This window comes from Cynoglossus semilaevis, chromosome 11, assembly GCF_000523025.1.
Source record: "Cynoglossus semilaevis isolate Cse_v1.0 chromosome 11, Cse_v1.0, whole genome shotgun sequence".
Taxonomy (NCBI): Eukaryota; Metazoa; Chordata; class Actinopteri; order Pleuronectiformes; family Cynoglossidae; genus Cynoglossus; species Cynoglossus semilaevis.
Window position 1 is genome coordinate 13,446,003 of NC_024317.1, and position 22,565 is coordinate 13,468,567.

Genomic DNA, 22,565 nt, shown 5'->3' on the forward strand with positions numbered 1-22,565 from the left:
TATTGCCAGAGTTCAACCACTTAACTGTGTGCATGTTGTTGTTTTTGCGATGTAGAGTTGATAAAGAAACGTGAACTGGACATAGATGAGCTCCGCCCACTCTATATGGATTTTCAAGCCACAACACCAATGGTGAAGCTGAATAATTTTGTCAGATTTACACGTAATATTTGAGTCTGTTGGAGAATCATTTATTCCCGCTTCATCTTGTTTTTTAGGACCCCCGAGTTTTGGATGCCATGTTGCCCTACCAGGTAAACTATTACGGTAACCCTCACTCCAGGACTCACGCCTACGGCTGGGAGAGTGAAAAAGCTATGGAGACTGCAAGAAAGGTACGTAAAAAGACACTTTTCAGACAGCAAAATTAATCATTTTTTGTTTTCTCCATACCTGGTAGATTGACTGTGTTTTCTGTCAATTTAATGAAAACAGCAAGTAGCTGATCTTATTGGAGCTGATCCCAGAGAGATCATCTTTACCAGCGGAGCCACTGAATCCAACAACATGGCCATCAAGGTCTCACTGTGCTCCTCTTTTTGATTACAGTAAAAAAAAAAAAACACTGACCGACTGTTGGTATACTTTCCACCACCTAAGCATTCACCCTGACACATTGTCTTTTGCAGGGTGTGGCCAGATTCTACAAGGGCAAAAAGAGTCATGTAATAACTACACAGACAGAACACAAATGTGTCTTAGACTCGTGTCGAGTCCTGGAAGCTGAAGGGTTCAACATCACATACTTGCCAGTACAGAAGAACGGAGTGTTAGACTTGGAGGTAGCACACTACAACATTAAACAAATCAACCATGAATAGACACGCAACATGTGTGGGCAATATGACGGTATAGAAAATGTTTATGTTTGTCTTCAGCTACTGGAGGCCTCTATACGTCCTGACACATCTTTAGTATCTGTGATGACTGTCAACAACGAGATCGGAATCAAGCAGCCTATCAAGGAAATTGGTAATTTTGAAAATACACATTTAAATCTGATCAAATTTTACTTCTGATAGAAAACTGCTCATAAATTTGATTTTTCTTTTCTTTTTATAGGTCAGATTTGTCGCTCTAAAGGAGTTTTCTTACACACGGATGCTGCTCAAGCTGTTGGAAAGATTCCCATTAGTGTCTCTGACTGGAAGATTGACCTGATGTCTATCAGTGCCCACAAGATATATGGACCCAAGGGTCAGGGCAACCATTTTTAATTTAAGTGATATATTTTGTAATGAATTAAAGAAAGGACATTCAACATGTAGAGGAAAAGTTATAAGTAGAAATATACAATACAGGAAGTTTTGACCTAACAATAGCAAAAGACTGAACAAGATACAACTTCATGAACAAAGCATAAATTTATGTGTGTGCATGGGTTTGTTTGTTGTACAGGTGTGGGGGCATTGTATGTGCGTCGTCGGCCCAGGGTTCGTTTGGAACCTCTGCAGAACGGCGGTGGTCAGGAGAGAGGGCTGCGTTCTGGAACAGTCCCCACCCCACTGGCTGTTGGACTGGGAGCAGCCTGCAGCATCGCTCAGCAGGAGATGGAGGTAAAACAACTCTGTTCACTAGTTCAATTCTCCAGATACATACATACTACTCTGTTATTCTCCCAAAACAATAATAGGGTTCAGAAAACATGATGGCCTAAAAGTGTGGATTTTGAATCCCAATATTCTTACCTAATTAATGCTTTGGTTTCTCAAGTATGATCATCAGAGAGTGTCTATGCTGGCTGATCGTCTGGTTCAGAAACTCATGTCTGAGATACCTGAGGTCATAATGAATGGGGATCCAGAGCAAAGATACCATGGCATGTACACTCACACACACACAAACAAACATATAAATAAATCAATCACTGTCCTGCAAAAAACAATTCCATTTTGTTTCATTTTTGTCAACATTTCCTTTTACAAAAGCAAGGCAACTTAACTGACTTTGTGTATGCGTATGTGTTGTCACTGCTCATGTTACCAGGCTGCATCAACCTGTCTTTTGCCTACGTGGAGGGAGAGAGTCTGTTGATGGCACTCAAAGATGTCGCTCTGTCATCAGGCAGGTCAGACAACAAACAACAATAAGAATGTACAGAGTGTACAGTTATTTTTAAATAGCTCTGAAAGTGTTTTTGCAGAAGGAAAAGTCATTTAACATACCTTAGAAACCGACTTTTTGTCAAGAGACAAAGACACATCTTGTTGAGGTTGAGATAAATAAACAACCTTATGGAAACAAATGTTTAATATTTATTGTCATGTGTGTTTACAGTGCCTGTACGTCTGCATCTCTAGAACCTTCATATGTTCTCAGAGCCATAGGAGCAGATGAAGACCTGGCACATTCTTCCATCAGGTAGGACTGCTTATCATCCACAATTCAAATCAAGGTCGGAGTCACTTTAAAATGCATCATTGATTACATCAAGTAACTGGTCACGTTATTTATCTATTTATTTATTCATAGGAGTTGGTTGCATTTGTACATAAGATGTAAAATTATTTGAACATTACAATTTTGTAAACCCGTGCTTGTGTGTCAGGTTTGGAATTGGCAGGTTCACCACAGAGGAGGAGGTGGACTACACAGCTGAGAAATGCATTGGACAGGTCCGCAGACTCAGAGAGATGAGGTAAATCCTGCTAAAATCTAGCTTTCTTGTTTTGACATTGAGTAAAAAATTTGAGTTTTACCAGATTTTTTCATTTACATAACATTTATTACATAGTTCTGTACAAGTTTAAAAATCAACCCAGGTGAGAATGGCAAGAAAACCATGTATCTCTGTCCAAAAAAGTTTAGAAAAGGTAAAAAAAAACAACAAAACATCACTTAACTTGTTGTCCGTCTCTTTCAATGTCAGCCCCCTGTGGGAGATGTTTCAGGAAGGTATTGACCTGAAGAGCATCAAGTGGACACAACACTAATCTCCTACAACTGCCAGTCATATCGCCGCCTCATGGTGACTACAGTAAAGATGGTTTCCAGTCCAGCCATTTTTGTTTCTCTACACAAACACGCACAAAGATCCTGCCAAACTTGAAGTCTGTGGCAGTGGTTGTGTCCACACAACTCTCCTTCAGTTGTTGAGGGAGCTATTCAATTTCCATTTTTATTATTATTATTATTATTCCTTTCTGCAAGTTAGGATTATTATCTGAATTGTAACTTTACCAAGACAGGACAAGACTTCAGACATGCTCTGTCTACCACTCTATGTGAGAACTTGGCATTGTGCTCTTTCTGAAATAAAACTAAAGTTGTCATTTGTTAAAACATTAGGTTTCCAATTGTGACCTTTTGTTAAGTCATCTGTGAAGCTTCTGACGCACATTGTTTTGTTTTCTTCTTTGTCTATGAATATATAAACACAATAAACTGCTGCTTAATCATGTTTATACAATAAAATATTGAATCATAGCTTATGCTGTAAATAGTCATTTTTAAATATATCTCGACTTGTTTTTTGTGCTATAACTGCATGGAACAATGTTATTGTTAATTTAATGGCTTGATGACAAACTTGTCAAAGGAATTTACTAGAATTCCCCACTTGAGTTTGCAAAGATTATAATAACTGCAATGATCATATATACATTTAGAGCAAGTGCACGTTTGCATTATAATAATTATAATAATTTTATATTAATATTTACCTTCCCACAACAGAGTGTAACATGGTGTCTACGAGCGCCCAAGAAAAGTGTAATTCCGATTCTATCCACAAGGATACGGTGCTGCACAAATGGTTTTACGCCAGGAAAGACTACCAACGACATCTCGTATCAGTTTGTGGGATATCGCGGTGTTTGTGCCGACATTTCGTGTGTCGGGTGCATCCTGCAAAAAGAAGAGCACATAAGAAAGAGAGATCCTGTTCACCAAAAAAAACCTCTGTGTTTGTTCACACATTTCTCGGTAAGAAATCAGTGGGGGCAAACGTCCAGTGATACAATTATATCTGGAGTAAAGTGCCAGATTGACGGATTTAAGCGAGCACCCTGCCCGCTGCTTTGCTTCGATTCACAAAGCATCTAGGCTAGGGTAGCATTAGCCTACAGTTAGCTACGCTGTGCTAAGGTTAAAACTACATGGAGTGAGAAACTATGAGTTATGTTGTTAGGTTGTAGGTTGTTAAATAGTAGTTCTATATTTAAAAAGTATCGGATATGTGTATTTTAAATGTTTTTATTCAAGCTAGAGAAGTTAGGAAGCGTAGTCAGACACGTTTCCCAAGGATTAATGAGGATTTTTTTTGTTCAAAATGCTGTTTTGTATTTGTTTGTAACAATGCAGTGTGGTAGCGGCGCTCGGCACTTTTTCAGTTCCTTCAATAACTTAAATTGTGTTCAGCTGCATATCTTTGGTTTTGACAAGGTCTGCAGCCCCTGTTTCCGTCGGTGTGTGAGGCCATCACACCCACCACAACGTCATGTGCGGCTAATCTAAGCACTTCCACTGCTGCTCAGCAGTCAATACGTCTATTTTTCCGTTAGTAATATATAAATGACAATCAATATTAAGTTAACTGTATAACTGTGTTGAGTTGTTTTTACTATAAAAAGCAATGGATACTATATGGAGTGTGCACCAATCAGAAAGCATGAATTGTGGTTTAAATGTCTACGAAACTTGCTTTTTAACTTCACATCACTATTGAATCTTCTGACATTGTCTGCCATGAATGATGGTTTACTCAGTTTTCATTAGCTCAGAGTAGACAAATTCAATAACTTTGTGTTTCACTGGTAACAGGAAGATGAATCCTTTTCGTTTGAATATACCAGATGTGAGGAAAATATGTTGCAATTTTACATGGAGAGTCTTGGAAAGTGTGCTTAATTGCCTCAACTTCCTTGTCTTTGCTCTTTTTCTTCAGAAACATCACCTTATCTCCTACATTGTCAAACCATGTAACTGAATTCTATTGGTTATTTGGTTTTTCACACACCTTGTATATGCAGTTGGCAAAAAAAGCACTTTTATCACGTATCTTTCCATAAAGGTTGAAGAAAAGGCCTTGAAGAGGTTGTGCCATAAGATCAATGAGCATTTAAACAATCATCACTATCTGTGATGATTTGGTATAGTTTAACAAGTCCTCAAATAGTAAATGTAATGTTTTAAATTTTGTTTTTGTGTCATTGGCAGTGCATCATTGAGCTCAGTGTTTTTCAGAATGTCTGTCGATGACATTCTACTGAGTGCATATTGAGCAGACAAATCTGTAGTAGCTAGCACTTAGGTTTCAATTTAGAATTTGTTTCTGTTGGTGTGTCTAGTGCTTTACAGGGTGGCACTTGGATAAGGTCCACAATTGCTATCCATGGTGAGATTCCATAACAATAAATTATGACTTGTATCTGTTTTTGTGATTGTGTTCTTGCTATGGGAAAAGCACTCTGTTGTCACATATGATTTCAAATGGTTGAGCTGGAGTGACAATGAAGTGATTTTTTATTTTTATTTTTTTGGCAAGATGTCCTTTGCAGAACCTTTGTCCTGGTTGGCTAGGATTGTGGTTTGTGAGAGAACCCATTGGTGACTGTGGGAACAAAAGCTGTGTTTAATCGGTTAGCTGGCTTGTTTCTTTGCCTTTTTCCTTTATATTTCCTGTCTTTCCTGATCAGCTGCTGTTATTGGTGCTGTGCTATAACCATTGATGCAATTGATGTAATGCTAATTGTGCTATAGTACACTCGATGCTCTGGTTTTATTGTTTGACATTGCTTCTGACAAAATGCTGGATGTTGCTTCTATTGCTTGGTGTGTTGCCACTGTTGACAAGATGCTTTGGTTTACTGATGATTTCTTTGGGTGTCATGTTGCTGATCTTGTAATGTTTTGCATCTATGGAGATTTATTGAGAAACTCTTGAGATACTGTTGGCTGATTCAAGAAATGTTTGGTGGAGCTTTGGTGAACTCCCCTAAATTTCTTCTAGTTGAATGTGTTTTTCATGTTTGATTTGTATAGTTGTTATTTGTGAGATCAGTAGAATTGTTGAAGTGCAGTGTGTATATTTTCTAGCTTTTGCTGCGGAATGGTGGTGGAGTTGAGAGCTATATTTGGTAGAAAATGCCAATATCGTTTGTTGGTTTATGCTGCCTTTTTTAAAGATTAAATTGGTCATATCTTGCGGTATACTTTGATTGCATAATTCTTTCTAATTCACAGCTGTAAAGCACCTAACAAATGATAAAACACCAGTATTTCAAATACTGGTATAATTATCAATTGTCTCAGTATTTTCAGTAAAATTTGACTGAGATCATCTTGAACCAGAATGTTTGTCTTCTTACCTTTCCACCAGGTTTCAGTGTCCTACAGAAATCATCAGTCTGGTTTACAGTGAATCTATTCACAACTTAGTTGCTTTGGTGAGTTACACGCTGCATGATATTCTAAAAGATTTACTGTTGCACGGAATTTAAAAACTTATGCAAAAATATTAGTGCTGCATGGTAGAAGTAGTAAAGGCTACATTAGCTTTATGACATGAATTACCTGAATTCCACATTGTGATGGTAATTTCATAATTGTTTTTACTAATAGTGTTTACTTTGGGCAAATTCAATTCAAGTCGAACATACATCGAACCATCACTCATGTTGTACACTAGTGTATTAAGTATTGTACTGTACATTGTACTGTAAAATCAAATCACATTTTCACCTTTTAAGTATGCTTGAGATTTGGCACATTAAAAGCATTGCTCACTGAAACAAATAAGTTTGTTTTTAGGCAAAGTGTATTTAAAAGTTAGAAGCAACCTGGACTTTTCTTATTGAACTAATACTTATCCCCAATATGCACGGTTGCAATAATATGTAATCTTGTCTAAATTGCAAACACAACCAGTGTTGGGAACAGAAAGTATGTGTCCATGCAGCATCAAAACTTTCTTTTGATCTGATCATATTTTGTTCCTCTAGAAACTTTCAAGAACATACCTATTTTGCCAATTAGGCTCTTTTGTAACATTAAGCTGTGGTATAAACTGTGATTTCTCCCTGTTGATGTCGTAAATAGTCCCTGCAGGGTGATATTCCTTCAGCACCAATTAGAATATAATAGTTATTTGCAATTTGAAATACATTTTTAGTAAGCGTTATTTTTACAAGTTCCCTAAATTTCACACCAGAACCTCTTTAAGGATCTCTGCTTTTCAAATACTATATTCAATTTATTCTATCTACACACTATTGGTCTCCCTGTTTTTCCCTCATTACCTGACAGACGTGTTGCTTTCTCCCCAGGTTTTAGCGCTGTTGTTTAGCAGTCATTATGGCAGTAGTCATCAGGCTGCAGGGTCTGCCCATAGTGGCTGGAACCATGGACATCAGACACTTCTTCTCTGGTCTCACTATCCCTGATGGGGGAGTACACATCGTTGGGGGTGAGCATGGTGAGGCTTTTATCGTCTTTGCCACTGATGAGGATGCTCGGCTGGGTATGATGCGTACAGGAGGGTCAATTAAGGGATCCAAAGTTTCCCTTCTACTTAGCAGTAAGACAGAAATGCAGAATATGATTGAACTTAGTCGGCGTAGGTTTGAGGCTGGTGCAGGTGCTGTCGAAGCAGCGACACCTGCAACAGGAATTGCTAATCGTCAAGCAGGTGCTGCTCCCATGCCCGCAGTGCAGCCAGGGGCAGGCGGCAGAGGTGGAAATCAAGGATTCAGTAACATATCAGCCACAGTAACAGCGGCAAGTTCAACCCAGGAGCTACCAAGCAACAAAGCTCCACCCAGCTTGGCTAGTGTAGCGCCCTGCTTCCCTAACAGCTATAGCTCCACTCCTACAATTACAACAGCTATGGCATCACTCAGCGCTGTACCCCCAACCATTCCTCCACTTTCTAATTTGCCTTCCATGCCACCAATGCCCACATTGCCCACAATTCCAGTCCCCCCTCCAGTTTCCTCTCTGCCCCCTGTCCCCACTGTTTCGCCTCTGTCCCAAGGACCTCCAGTACCTCCTATGTCTCACCTTCCCCACATGTCTTCGCTGCCTCCATTCAATCCTTCTCTTCCTCCACCTGCGGGTTTGGCTTCTGGGCTTCCCCTTGGAACTCCCAATCCAATGCTTTTTAATCCTCTTTCTCCCTTAGCTTATGGCCTTCAGGCACATATGAAGGCTGCTGCAGCAGCCAGTGGAGCAGTTGCAGCCAGCCCGGATGAGTTATTTGTCCTCTTGCAGAATCTCCCATTCTCCTGTTCAGAGGTTGATGTCAGAGAATTTTTCCGCGGTTTGGGTGTAAATGGAGTTCGTCTGATAAGGGATGCGCAGGGTCGGCCGTCTGGTAGGGCTGTGGTGAAGTTTTTCTCACCCCAGGAGAGCTTTGAAGCTGTGAAGAGGGGGGGTGGTATGATGGGCCAACGGTTTATTGAGATCTCACCATCCTCTGAGCGACAGTGGGCCAGCCTTAGTGACAGTATGACCAACCATGCACCTCACAATAGTAAATCAGACAACAACAGTGAATCACAGGATCCGCAGCATCGCCGCAGCAATATCGGGTCTGGAAACCGGGATCAGCGAGGAAGATCACGCTCTCCCCACCGACAGGATTTCTGTATTTACTTGAAGGGCCTTCCCTATGAGGTTGAAAAGAAACAGATTAAGGAGTTCTTTAAGAATTTGGCCATTGTGGAGGACAGCATCTACATTGCCTATGGACCCAATGGACGAGCCACAGGAGAGGGCTTTCTTGAATTTAAAACAGAACAAGACTACAAGACTGCTCTGGATGCTCACATGCAGTACATGGGCTCTCGCTTTATTCAGGTCCACCAAATCAGCCGGAAGGGAATGCTTGAAAAAATTGACACGATTCGCAAACGTGATGCAAGCCATGGCGATGGAAAGAACCAGGATAGCTTAAAAGCACCCCGGAACTGTGCCCACATTACGAACATCCCATACAATATTTCGAAGAAGGATGTCCGTGCCTTTCTAGAGGGTGTTGGGCTTTATGAAGACAGTCTGAAGGTTTTGACAGATAGCCATGGTAATGGATTAGGACAAGCTATCTTTCAGCTCCGGACCGAAGAAGACGCCCGCAAAGCTGAAAGATTGCACCGCCAAAAGCTTAACGGACGTGATGCCTTTGTTCATCTTGTAACATTTGATCAGATGAAGGAAATTGAGAGGAATCCTCCTCCTCAAAACAAAAGGGGGCAACGCAACCAAAACCAGCAGAACCAAAATCAGAGTCAACAAAAGCAAACACAGCCCAGTCCCCATCAGCCTCAAATTAACCCATTTGCTGGGATCAGTGGGGAGGAATTTAACTTTCTTAGAAACACTATGGGGAACCTAAACACTCCATTTGTGACTCCATTTTCTGCTCCAGGGAATGGATTGGCAGGCCCCCCACCTCTGCCTCCTCTGGCAGCAGGACTTGGGGATGTAAATTTGGGTGTGGCTCCTCCACTTGTTACAGGTCTTCCTGGAGGTCCTATTCTTGAGCCACCTGGCTTTCGTCCTGGAGCAGGTGCTGGTGCTCCATTTGGTCCAGATGGACTGAGAGGACTGGTGCCCTTTGAAAATGCCACCAGAAAAGGGGGTGGAGGTGGACAAAACAGGGGGGGAGGAGCTAACAACAATCAAGGCCGTCCAGCTGGTGGAGTTCCCGGTGGACAGCAGGTTTTCACTCCAGGAGCTGAGAGTCTCCATACCCAGCCAACCCCAGGAGGTTCCTCCAATGCCAATAATCAACGTGGAGCTGCTGGTCCAACTATTGTTAAACTTCAAAATATGCCTTTCACAGTAACCATAGACGAAATTATGGACTTCTTTTATGGCTACCAGGTACTGCCAGGCTCTGTCTGCCTTCAATTCAGTGAAAAAGGCTTGCCAACTGGTGAGGCTATGGTAGCCTTCCAAAACCATGAGGAGGCGGCTGCTGCTGTCATGGACCTGAATGATCGGCCTATCGGAGCTCGTAAGGTCAAGATAAGTCTCGGTTAAAATCTTGGTCAATAGAACACTAACTGTACATAGACAATGTCAACGCCAACCAGTGGGACACCAACATAAAGCCTACCTAATTAATGGACTAATACCCTGAATGCATCTACTAAAGGACCCCCTCTCCTATCTTTGTAGATAATAACAGGTAAGCCCCACCCTGCTGTCTGTCCAAAAGAAGCCAGGCTTGTACTTCCCTACAGGATCAAGATTTACTTTAAAGCACAATCTCGTAATGATGATGATGGAGGTAGTGTTAATAGTGGTGATGAGACCGAGTGTTTGTATGCTTGCTTTTTTTTTTCTTTTTGAACCGAGTGGAAAATTATGTTCAGAGGTGACGCCCAAAACATAATTGGCTGCTTTTTGTTATCAAGTAACATGAACATTGTCTGAGACATTGTTGCATTAATTGTTTATATATGCTGCTGTGGTTTCACAACACCATGCTCTGTTAATAATGTAAATCGCAATCCCATGATTGAAATCCACTAGTCAAGTATTCTGTGGGTACGTTGAAAAAAACGTTTGTTTTGTTGCTTTGGAAAACTCCCTAAATGCTCTGTTGCTATGTTTAAAATCTTTCTATACTCCGTTGCTATGGTTAAACCTTTTCATGCCCTTTTGCTACTGTAAATCATGCTGTAGATGAAAGTGAACTGTAGGTGCTCTCTTGCTATGGTCCTCGCTTTGTGTTGCTATGATAAAAAATTATGATATCAAGCTATGTTGCTGTGATCAAATGATCGTGTTCCGTTTCTGTGGTGAAATGTTGATATGTCCAATTGCTATGGTAACAATTATATTGTCACCAAACCTTTGTAAAAGGCTGAAACTGTTGCTCTGCTTTCATGACAATGCTTTTCTGTTTTGCAGTGCTCTGTGAATGTTGGATTGACAGATGGTTTATTTGATTTATATTTTAAATAATGACTCTGGTTGCTGAATCCTTTCCCTTTGTCACATTTGTTCAACATTATTGTGTTTCACCTATGTCACCACCCTTTTTACAGTACATGCTTAGCAGGCATTTGGTCTGGACACCATTGAGATGAAATGTAGGAATTTTAGTTTGGTATGTTTTTTGTTGTATGATTCATGCTGTTCAGGAGGTTTCCATCTTCAGTTTATTTTTGTTTCTTGTCTTAGTATAAAGAAATGTGTATAAACATAACATTATGTGGAGTCTCCCTTGCATTTAATAATAAAAAAGCACATTCCTGATGCACTAATGCTCGCCTGCAGTCAGCTTTCTGAGTTTCTTATCTTTACTCTCTCATATATAAATACACCTAATATTTTTGTGATTATAGTACCAAATATTTGCTCAAACTTGATCATATCTTTAAATTAAATGTAAATACAAATGAACCTTTTTATGTTGTTCATGTTGTTGGTTGAGCTCTACCTTGAGTTGTAATTGGATTCCACTTGGTCATACGTGTTCAGATATTTTTAAAATGAAAACCTTATACATTAGGAGCTAATGTTACTTTCACTGTGAATATTTATATCAACTTCAGCATGATTATGAAATGCGGTGATCATCAGTGGTACACTACGAAAACATAAGAAGCAGTGTTCAAATGAATGCCTTGTAATGGGACCGTAGTTGTTAACATACTCAAGTATGTAACTACTTTTGCCTAGAGTTTACATATTTAAATTCAATTTAGCCTGCAGGGGCGCTGTGATTGCCGTTGTAATGCCCTTTGTTGAACATGCTGGTATTGGTTTTTTCCTTTAAATTGTTTCAAATATTTTTCACTAGAATACTTTTGGAATCTAATTGTCAACTGGATATCAATCTGACCACTGGTTGATGTCTGATGTGCTGTCTCTTCAACATTGCTTTGCCATAACATTACGGTCAGTGTAGCCATCGTTACTATAGTAAAGGGCAGTAGTGATAGAGGTACTCTTTGAATTTCAGTAGTAAAGTAAAACTGTTTCTCGTCATAGTGTGTCTTCATAAAAACACTTTAGGACTAAAATATCTGGCGTTATTCTATCTTATTTGTGACAATTGTGTGTCAAACATACATTGATATTGGTACCTTGAACAGGATAATGCTGACGAGAAGAGTTTTTGAAGAGGAAATATTTGCTGCTGTCATAAAACGAGCACTCCACAGGATGTAGTGTTGAACTGTGTGTGTGTGTGTGTGTGTGTGTGTGTGTGTGACTAAGAGACAATAATAAAATGCTTTGAAATACCTTTTACGTTATGCATCAACAGTTGTTACATAATTGTGTCTGTCTTTTGGACTTTGGCTGAAGAAATACACAAATGTGTTTGTTTGGTGAGGTAACGTTATTGCTGAATGACACCTGGCTGTGAGTCATTTACCTGCTGAGACCCCCCTGCTACTGATCAGTAGACATAACGAAAGCAGGACTTACAGGTGAGTGACGGACATGCAAAAAAGCTATGCTCAGAATATGGCTTGATGACATTGTAGAAAAATACTTACACCTATTCAGTATTTGTATATGACTTTGTATACGGAAACTTGAGGTGATGGTTTGTTTAGGACCTTTATGCAGACATTAGCTTATAGTTATGTCTGTTCGTGTTCATATATGTGGTCTGATGTTTGGCTATATATAAGAATTTAAAAGTATTGCATTGATGCAACAATGCGTTACTCTGTTGATTGTAGAGGTTAGCCGTTGGCTTTGAGATGAAGCAAAACCCTAAATAAATATAATAAATGATAGAGATATTAGCTATTTGCTTAGACTGTGAAAGTAGCCCTACTGTATGTGTTAGGGATTAATTGTAGTTCGGTGACATCAAGCTGCATGGATCCACTTATCTGTAGATAGGGCCATATGTTGAGGTCAAGCTACAATTACTTTGCTTAACATGTATTGCCTTTGCCTTGTTAGATAAGCCACTGTGCTGTTGTATTTGAATCCAGTTGACACTTAACTACATGGTCATTTTTTTGCATATGTGAAACATTAGAACATGATAGCATTTTGTGCAGAAAGTCCAGTGCAAAAAGCATGGTAACAGTTAGTGGTAGATGTATGTTTAAGTATATAATACAAAATAAGACTAATAGGCTTGTGGTTGTTCCCAAAAATAGCTAAAATGAAGAGAACATGTAAGAAAACTTTGTTTTCCAGGATACTGCTGTTTTATCCAATTACCTGCTGGTCTACATTGGTAGCATGACATAAAAAGACAGCTTGGTGTGGCTGGAAAAATAGCAGAGAGAATCTTTTATACATCTTTTATATGGAATTTACATGGAGCATACAAATGAGCATGATGTTACTGTTAACTGATTTTACATAGATATTTACATGTTTCAATGGTCCAAAGATTGTGTTTGACTTTGACATGATGGCTTTAACAGGTGTATTCATTTTGTAATATTAGAAAGTGTAACAAAATTTAATAAAGCCTAAAAATTGAGCTACACTAATAGTCTAGTTAGCAAATAATAGCCACAAGAATTTAAATTGAATGACAAACATCATTTGTATAAATTCCAGAACAGAGACGGAGATATGACGGTATTATTGGCTTCAATAATCAGGTTCTTGGAATTTAGTCTCTCGTGAATGATCTTAGATGGTATATATGTATGTGTGTGTGTGTTTATGGCCAGTTCGGCAATTGATTCAAAATGTTAAAGAAATAATCAGAGTTTGGTGATGCTACCAAAGAAGAGAGACAGGAACTCTTTCTTTCTTTGTGAAACCAAGTTCACGTTGTCTCTACATTGTAGCGATATCGGAGAGAAAAACATTTCTAGTTTTCTTGTGTTTTATTTCCCAAACTGTGAGGTGCTCTATCTCTATCTCTGAGTTTTCTGTACCTTTGCAAAATATGAGTTACAACAATCCGTTGTATGCTTTACTATATTGTTTGGAAAGGCTGTTCGCTTGGAATTGTATGTTTTCTGCTGCAGGTGGGGCATTCATTTGTGTTTTCTGTTTTTGTTCTTCATCCACATTCTGGATTTTGTGTCATTACATTTTGTTATTTTAAAAGAGGCCACTGTACCATTTTGATTTATTTAATGGAACATGTAAGGGATGATATAAACTTTGATTGTAACAAATAGTTATGTAACTGAACACAGTAACTTTATAATGCTGAAACTATATTATGTTCTGGACTTTCTGAAGTACTCAGTATTGCTGAGTACTCAGTATTGCTGATCTGGCTCAAGTCTTTTGCCTACATATTTTCTCATGTATCCTTTAATGTTGCTCTATGTCTGGGTGAACGTACTGTTGGTGTTTTATTTTGAAAATGCATAGTGAACATCCTGTCTTGCGCCTACAAGTTTTGAGGGGCAGGAAACGCCCGCCAATTGTGCTAAACCCAGAGGGCGTGATTGACAGTCACGTTGTCTAATCAGAGCGCAGCTCTTTAGGTTCTGCCCAATAAGGGCACAGCTACTATGTCTGTCGCTCCCTGGACTATCGCTGGCTGTACGACGGAGACGTAGGTTTAGTTATTTTGCTTACATCAAAATCAAACATTAATCTTTTGATAATTAATCAAACAAAGTGTAACGTAGTTGTTTGAAGGCCTTAATGTTAAAGTAGGCGGTGTTTACTCGGACTGAACAAATTCGTTTCCTTCCACAGGCTGTGAGTCATTGTCCACCGCCCCTCGGTATCTTTTCCTGTGGTTTGCAAGTACAGAAAACAACATTTAAACAAGGTGATTTGTGTCGTTTATATTGATACAGCGGCGTGTGTGGCAAAATGAAAGGGGGTGTAAGTGTGTAGGTGAGCAAACAAGACAGTTGATGTGAGTAATAGTTCATTCATTTTCTTGGTTGACCATAATGCTAAAACTAAGTTGTTTTTTTAGTGTTAATTTCTCGTGCCCGTGGTGCGTTCAAATGTACAATTTATTCATATACATTACCGTGAATGCATCAACGTTGCAAATTATAATCATTATCAGTCTTCTATGTCCTTTTTGTCAATTCGTAGGATTTTTATTTATACTTGGCTAAAGTTAGCATTTATCCTGTGCCCAATAACAAGTTGGGGCTTTTTCTCTAATATTGTACAAAGTTTTACAATATTTTGAAACGCTATTGTCCTCTAGCTTATTATTATAACTTCTATATTTTGTCAGTCCTATTCTTTTCATTGATACTCACACAGTTTTAATTGCTTGGTGCACAACAGACACTGAAATATGATTCACCAGCAACTCGAGATATATTTATATTTTACTTTATATTTATATATATTTATGACTTTATTGCATTTCATGGATTTACCAGAGAGGTCTCTGCATGTTTAATCCAAATTTATAGTACAGTTAAACAGTGTACTGTATTACCTCATTGAATTTAAGAATATAACAACAAATTTCAGATTCATTCTATTCGATTGTATGTTTTGTTGGTGAATGTCATTATGTTGAGTTGTGGTTAATATTGCCTGAAAGCGAAACACTTGACTGTTAAGAATCCTGTGGGTCTTTGTGGAACTACCTGTTCTTTTGCCTGTGTTTATCGTGTTATTTGACTTTGTGTGAATCCCTCCACCCTGAGGCTGCTCAGTACTTCTTTTGTTAATGTGCATCATCTTTATTGCTCTTGTCGATTAATGTATGTTGATGCGAATTGTTGCCACTCTCTGCGAAGTTTGAAAGTCACTGAAGGGATGTATCTGGTTTCACTTGAGCTCTTAGATGATGAAATACCATTTCTGCAGAAAGAGTGGGTGTTTGTCTGCACTCTGTGGTGTCCCTTACACACTTCCTTTTGTGGTGAACTGAACATTTAATGTAATCTTGTACTAATGATAGAAAGTTTTAATGAAAATACCTGCACTAAAGATTTACTGCAGGCTTCATAATTGTGCAAAAATACAGTTTAAGGTACATTCGCTGCATGTTTTCTAAATAAGTGATTTTACTGAATCCTGACTGGAACTTTTATCTTTGTCCTCCTCAGATGGCTGACTGTGTGTCAAAGGTGGAGCTGAGTGTATCCTGCTCTAACTTGCTGGATAAAGATGTTGGGTCCAAGTCTGATCCTCTGTGTGTTCTTCTGCAAAAGACGGCAGGAGACAGCTGGACTGAGGTGACCTGGCAACCATGAAAGAAAAGACATCCTGTGTATACACATAAACATAGGCTTTAGGTTTTCTATTTTTTAAACTAAGTTTGAATTGTTTTTCGCTTTCAGTTGGGGAGAACTGAGAGGATAAAAAATTCCTCTGACCCCTCCTTCAGTCAGCGCCTTAAAGTGGATTATCATTTTGAGACTGTACAGGATCTGAAGCTGGGGCTCTACGACATTGACAACTCCAGCCCTGACCTCAAAGATGATGACTACCTGGGAGGAATTGAGATTACACTGGGGCAGGTGTGTTTGGTTTCTGTAGGAAGGGTTCTTCTGAAGGATAAATAATGATCTGTCTGTCTGTCTAATCTATCTATCTAAAAAGTATTCAGACTTTTGAGCATAGACGCTATGACATTTATTGTTCTTCATAAAGTACATGCTGCCATCTACTGGAAAAATACGGATGATAACTGTACTTGATTCATTCATTTTTAAGTGCTTTATTCTGCAGAAGGATTGAAGTGAAGTTGTTAATCTTTGTCTTTAGTAATCTTTATTTACACGGTGCAGTGCTTTATTTTTCAATATAGTTTTTTTTTGTCTGAAGACAATAGAATATCCTATGTGTTTCAGATTGTGTCCAGCAAAACTTTGAGCAGACCACTGCAGCTGAAGAAGGGCAAACCTGCAGGAAAAGGAACCATCACTGTATGTACATTTGTCTGTGTGTTTGTTTGTGTGAAATTTACTATGCAGCTGTTACTTGAGTGAGTGTCTTTAACCTGCCACTTGTGTTTCTGCAGGTCACGGCCGAGGAGATTAAAGACAACAGAGCCATTACTTTGGAGCTGGAGGCTAAGAACCTTGACAAGAAGGTAACTTTGCTCTTTATTCTATCAACGTTGTCCTGTGTTGCTGTGCTCATATATTTCATACAAGAAGTACATTGAACCAAGTACTAACACATTGACCCTTTATTATTGTTGCTACTAAACTAAGGAACAAGGCTTCCTTTAGGTTGCACTTGAAGTTTTTGAAATATACCCTCTGATCAGTATTTTCCATTACTCCCAGCGGAAACATGTTGCAACATGGTTTTAAATATGTTGCCAGTGCAAGTCAACCTTGATAGTGCGGTTTTGTGAAGACACAGCCTCAGTTATTTAAATAAGGATTACTTTGTTTGTGTCGTCACGTGAAATAACAAATGTTATTGTCTTCGTTGTTTTCAGGACACATTTGGAAAGTCTGATCCGTTCCTGGAGTTTTTCAAACAGGGAGATGATGGGAAGTGGCATCTGGTTCACAGAACAGAGGTATCAACAAAATACACCTTTGTTTTTATACTGACATTATTGAGTGAGTACTGTTATAGTGTAAGAACAGCTATGTAATCTGTTTTTGTATTCATGTTCTCTGTAAATGTTAATGTAAGTAATACAATGTAATAAAATAGAGAACATATCAAACAAACATGCTGTCATTTCAGTGTGTGGTTGACGATGAGTTTGTGTGATTGAAAAGTGTGTGTCTTTTTGTAGGTGGTGAAGAACAATCTGAACCCTTGCTGGAAGAAGTTCTCCGTTCCTCTGCAGACGTTCTGCTGCAGTGACCTGGAAAGACCGCTGAAGGTCAGCTTCTGTGAGAAACCTCTTCAAGATGACTGAACCACAACTCTGTAGTCAACTATTGTCACTAACAAATCTCCTTCACCTGTAGGTCGATTGCTCTGACTATGACAGTGATGGATCTCATGACTTGATTGGTTCCTTCACCACTAAAGTCTCTGAGCTGCAGAAGGCTACACATGGTTCCCCTGTGAGTTGGCTGACTATAACGTTCTCAACAGTCTCTCGGGCATCTGTTCAGACAACATTAAACACGATGTGCTGTCTGTGCAGGTGGCGTTTGATTGCATCCACCCCGAGAAACAGAAGAAAAAGAAGAGCTACAAGAACTCTGGAGTCGTTTCTGTGAAGAGCTGCAAGGTAAAGTTCAACATAGAACAGAAGGACAATATTAGTTTGGAAAGAAAAAAATAGGAGCTTCAGCTTTCCTCTTACCTGAGTATCTTACCCACATCCAGTTTATTTATTTTTAATTGTCAAAATGGCTGCTGTACATATTTCCTATTTTTATCTAAACTAGTCACAAGGAAAAAGATTTGAAAAATTAAAATGTCACCCAGTAATAATATTTTGACTCAAACCCACACAACTGTTCCATTATTTTAATGTATAAACATATGAGAGTCATTCACTGTGTCCTTGATGTGTGTGTTCCTGTAGCTGGCGACTGAGTACTCATTCCTGGACTATGTGATGGGCGGCTGCCAGATTAACTTCACTGTATGTCTGCGTCTCCTAACACACACAAGAACATTTCTAATCCCGCACATTCTTCACATCACTTTACATCACCCTTTCCTATTGCCGTAGGTGGGGATAGACTTCACAGGGTCCAACGGTGATCCTCGCTCCCCAAACTCTCTTCATTACATGAGTCCAGATGGGCTGAACCAGTATTTAAATGCTCTGTGGTCTGTGGGTCAGGTGGTCCAGGATTATGACACGTGAGTAAATACACTCAGACAGGAACTGAACAAAGACCTTTCACAACTAAATCATTCAATGTCAAGTACAAAACAAAAAAAGGTTGATTTGTCATATACCATCACAAATTTCTCAGAATTATAAATGTTGTAGCGTTGTTTTTTTTTTTTAATCAACTGATTGAATTCTTATTTCATGTTCATTTATGTTTGTGTTTTAGTGATAAACTTTTCCCAGCCTTTGGTTTTGGAGCCAAACTTCCTCCAGATTATCAGGTGAGTTCTCTCAAAGTCAGGACTGTGATTTCTTGTACTTGCTTTTCCTTTTTTCCTTTGGTTATATTTAAGTTATAAAAGCAAGTCTTGTAATTTTTGGATGTAGTTGAAAATTACATTAAATTATCAATTTCTTTGGAGTCATCCAAATGTAAAAACTATCAGTTAATCCATATACATTTTGTTTTTGTCTTGCAGGCTGCACACCATGAGTTTGCACTCAATTTCAAACCCACAAGTCCTTACTGCCAAGGTAAACATAACAGCAGTAGAAGTCAAACATTCTCATCTCCTCTGCGTTATTGTTAATCGTTCTGTTTGATAAATGAGAAAAGAATCCGGTGGTGAGTTTTGAACCGCAGTTAAAACCAAACTATTGTTTCCACTAATTTCCTCCTTGATCCAGGTATTGAGGGAATTGTTACAGCCTACAGGGGGGTCCTACCTCAGCTCAGACTGTCTGGACCCACTAACTTCTCCCCCATCATCAACCATGTTGCTTCCATTGCCACTGGTGCAGCACAGGCCAACAACGCCTCAGTGAGAAAAGCACAGAAGGTCAAGTTCAGGTCACGGCTGTCACTCATTGACTTACACGTGTATTTGTCTGTGTGCAGCAGTACATGGTCCTCCTCATCCTCACCGATGGCGAGATCACCGACTTTGACCAGACACGAGACGCCATCGTTCGTGCATCACGGCTACCGATGTCAATTATAATCGTGGGAGTCGGCCCGGCGGACTTCAAGGCCATGGAGCTCCTGGACGGAGACGATGGCATGCTGAAGTCAACGTTGGGGGAGCCGGTTGCCAGAGACATTGTCCAGTTTGTCCCGTACAGACACTTCAAAGATGTAAGGCTAAGAGTGTGTGACGTGTGTGGTGGATTAAAACAGATGTTGCTATTCATAAATGTTATTTTGGTCATTGTAAAAGTCCAGTGTCAAATGGTTGAGTCCTCCATTCACTGATTCAGTTTCAAGCAAAACCTAAAAAATATTTGTTTTGGAAATTAGATGTCAGGATTTTATGTACTCTTTATTAGGGATATATATATATATATATATATATATATATATATTTTAACTTTTTACATTAACTTTCTTATATGGTGTGTCTACAGTGCAGGCTCATTGTTGATAACAACAACGTCCAGATTCTCACCTCCCATCTGTCTCTGTCTCTCCAGGCTCCCAAGTCGTCTCTGGCCCAGTCCGTTCTCGCTGAGGTTCCCAAACAACTGGTGTCTTACTTTAAAATGAGAGGCTTTGAGCCACCCAAACCAAAAGAGGCCCCAAAATCCTAAACATTCCCCAAAACATGACCTCAACCTCGTCCATAGTTAACTTCACACACTCTTCATTAACCCAGACTACATTGTCATTCCAGGCTTAGACCTCCACAGGTCCACTCGCATATTTGACCACTCTTAAGGGATCAAACCTGAGTCAATCACAACGCACATTCAGCTGTCAGCCAATCAGAACACGGGGCCAATTATCTATAGATTTTTATATCAAGTCCAGTTTTCACTTTATATTCTTTTGGGATAATGGTAGTTAGGTGGCTTTTAATCAGCTTCTTTCTGCTGTTTCTTGCACGCTCTCTATGCAAATCATGTTTTTTTTACCAACGTGACTAGGCTGCAAACACTGACTTTAGGGTTAGCATTTTTGGATCAGTGCAGATCCAAGTCTAATGAAGCCACATGTGCCTCATATTGACTGTCTTTTATGCACTGTCTGCAGCTCAGATTAGCGCTTTACTCTTCAGGTAACAGTACTTTGCACTTTGCTTCCAAACTGAATGCTGGAAAAAATATATTCTGCTCTTTGCCTTAGCTTTAGCACCACTTAGCCTTACTATATAGCTTTACTAAAGACTCTGATGTCGTCACATTATTGTTCATCTGTTGTTGAAGCAAATTTTTACAGTATGTTTAAATGGTGTCCTTAATTAGAAATAGAAATAATAAGAACAACAATTATTATTCAAAAATATTTGGATAATTGGGATAAATAATTTTAAACAGTCTATTGCAAAATGTTACATCTAAAATTTGCTCCAAATTTTTATTTATTTTTTCAAAAAATGTTTGAATTTAAAAAATGGTCAGTAGAATAACTTACCAACAAAGAAAGTGAAATGATTGATATTAAGGGTTTAAAAAACGTTTTAGTTTATCCTGTCTATAAAATGTCTTATGGAATTTTCAGGTTGTATCATCAAATACAAAAATATATTAGATGGTTTTCTTTGTCTAGTTGCCACATTGACAATTATTTTTGTTTTTAGTGCCAAAATCTTGTTCTACATCAGTGTTACAGTTGATAGAAATTTGCCCCCACACTTCTTTGGAAGTAAGATGTTTAAATGTTATAAACTTAGCCAAATATTCCATGTGCCACAACTGGAGTAAAGAAGGATGATAAATAATCCAGATCACATTTAATTAACATGGTTAAACAATAACAATCCCAGCATCATGTTCTTTTCCAGTTAACGTGCCGGTATAAAATAGTTTATCATATAACAGTATAATCATTGATGGGTCATTGTAACCAGTACCATCACGTCTGTGTGACCACTGACTGTTGAAGTACAACAATAAAACAAAGCTGGAGACAATGTATTTGTAATTTGATTTTTTTTGACAAAATTCTTTTTTTATTTTTTGAAAGCGGACAATTACTGATTGAATGTGAAAAATATGTTTCTTTTGCACATGCTCATTTATGTATTAGTGTTCGGTTCCAGCCAGATTGTAGGCAGTGTTTGACATTTCCTTTACAGCCAAGGCCCCTTTGAGGCCCTAAGATTGATTTAAGATGGCCTTCAACTTTTTTAATGAAATAAAAACAGGTAAAACATTTTTTACATGTATCGGGATGGGGTGAAAGAAAATAGGGACACTAATAAATCGCGATATTTTATTTCACAATACCATATTTACCATAAATACCGTTACCGTAACTGAGAGCTACTACAAGGGCACTCAGTAATACAGAGAGCTACTTGTTTAATACAGACTTCCCGAACAATGTCATAATAATCAGTTCTGGGACATATAATGCTAGACACTCTTCTTACCATCGTCATTGCACCCATTTGAATATCATTACAGGTGGAACTGGTTCAAAAAGCACAGTAACAGTACAATTGTTGACCCTCTTGTTGACTAGTTTTATTTTAGAACATAGCCTGCGGACACCTTAGGTAGTCCATGGGAGCTGCCAGGTGACCCCTGGTTTAATAAGTCTTTCACTTGTTAGGAACGGGTGTTTGGTGAGAAGAGCCGTTTCCCCGCTCGAGCCCTCTGAGAAAGAACTCCGGTAAGCATGGTGGCTAGGTTTCACTGTTAGTTTGTCGCAGCCTATTGTGTAAAAAGTCCTTCACTGAAATATTTTTGCTTTAACCAGTCAGAAATTCGGAAATGTTTGATGTTTAAACCCACATTGGTGCTTTCTGTATCATTGTGAACTGTGTACGCTTGACTCGAAAAAGATTGATAATTAGCATGACATTAGCGTCAATCGTGAGCGGCGCTGCCGCTACTGTAGTTAAATTCGGGTTTTTTAAAAAACTCAATGTATCTCCTTGCCTATAGGGTCGCTGCATATGCGATGCTTTCAGACATTAAATAAAATTTTACTTTGCTTTCTATTCTGTATGTATTAGCTAACATTTATCTATTTTTG

At 38.9% G+C, this 22,565-nt stretch overlaps 3 protein-coding genes across 10 annotated transcripts in view; all 3 read left to right on the forward strand.

Annotated features, from left to right (window-relative positions):
* nfs1 (NFS1 cysteine desulfurase) overlaps window positions 1-3,426 on the forward strand; it is a 4,414-nt gene extending 988 nt beyond the window's left edge. Inside the window, exons 2-13 of one of the 2 annotated variants that reach the window (XM_008320716.3) lie at window positions 56-132; window positions 219-335; window positions 436-519; window positions 630-782; window positions 879-972; window positions 1,063-1,197; window positions 1,399-1,556; window positions 1,714-1,819; window positions 1,987-2,068; window positions 2,278-2,361; window positions 2,549-2,638; window positions 2,870-3,426. In XM_008320716.3, the coding sequence (XP_008318938.1) occupies window positions 56-132; window positions 219-335; window positions 436-519; window positions 630-782; window positions 879-972; window positions 1,063-1,197; window positions 1,399-1,556; window positions 1,714-1,819; window positions 1,987-2,068; window positions 2,278-2,361; window positions 2,549-2,638; window positions 2,870-2,933 (1,244 nt within the window). In that variant the 3' untranslated portion in view covers window positions 2,934-3,426. Of the gene's footprint in view, window positions 1-55; window positions 133-218; window positions 336-435; window positions 520-629; window positions 783-878; window positions 973-1,062; window positions 1,198-1,398; window positions 1,557-1,713; window positions 1,820-1,986; window positions 2,069-2,277; window positions 2,362-2,548; window positions 2,639-2,869 lie in introns of those variants that run through there. The other variant, XR_003051214.1, reaches the window with a different exon arrangement.
* A 344-nt stretch (window positions 3,427-3,770) lies between these two features.
* On the forward strand, window positions 3,771-21,497 carry cpne1 (copine I). Of its 7 annotated transcripts, XM_008320718.3 has the most exons (17): window positions 14,382-14,449; window positions 14,596-14,671; window positions 15,927-16,055; window positions 16,161-16,340; window positions 16,674-16,748; window positions 16,844-16,915; window positions 17,273-17,356; window positions 17,582-17,671; window positions 17,760-17,858; window positions 17,942-18,028; window positions 18,329-18,388; window positions 18,479-18,612; window positions 18,813-18,867; window positions 19,066-19,120; window positions 19,274-19,407; window positions 19,485-19,721; window positions 20,057-21,497. In XM_008320718.3, exons 3-17 carry the CDS (start codon window positions 15,927-15,929, stop codon window positions 20,171-20,173), a joined length of 1,608 nt encoding a protein of 535 aa, XP_008318940.1. In that variant the 5' UTR covers window positions 14,382-14,449; window positions 14,596-14,671; the 3' UTR covers window positions 20,174-21,497. The 7 variants fall into 7 exon arrangements, 5 of the variants coding, with proteins under 5 accessions (XP_024916268.1, XP_024916269.1, XP_008318940.1 ...); XM_025060500.1 differs by lacking the exons at window positions 14,382-14,449; window positions 14,596-14,671 and adding an exon at window positions 3,775-3,924; XM_025060501.1 differs by lacking the exons at window positions 14,382-14,449; window positions 14,596-14,671 and adding an exon at window positions 3,775-3,924 and having other exon boundaries at window positions 19,488-19,721.
* A 502-nt stretch (window positions 21,498-21,999) lies between these two features.
* Window positions 22,000-22,565, forward strand: part of fer1l4 (fer-1 like family member 4) — a 19,361-nt gene continuing 18,795 nt past the window's right edge. Inside the window, exon 1 of the mRNA XM_008320722.3 lies at window positions 22,000-22,199. The gene's annotated coding sequence lies outside the window, so the exon portion shown is untranslated. The remainder of the gene's footprint in view (window positions 22,200-22,565) is intronic.

Excerpts from the sequence above, each read along its gene's own strand:
- cpne1 (XM_025060500.1), top strand. The coding sequence starts at position 15,927 with ATGGCTGACTGTGTGTCAAAGGTGGAGCTGAGTGTATCCTGCTCTAAC. Across the intron at positions 17,357-17,581 it reads ATCTGGTTCACAGAACAGAG|GTGGTGAAGAACAATCTGAA; the intron begins GTATCAACAAAA and ends GTCTTTTTGTAG. Across the intron at positions 17,859-17,941 it reads AGGCTACACATGGTTCCCCT|GTGGCGTTTGATTGCATCCA; the intron begins GTGAGTTGGCTG and ends CTGTCTGTGCAG.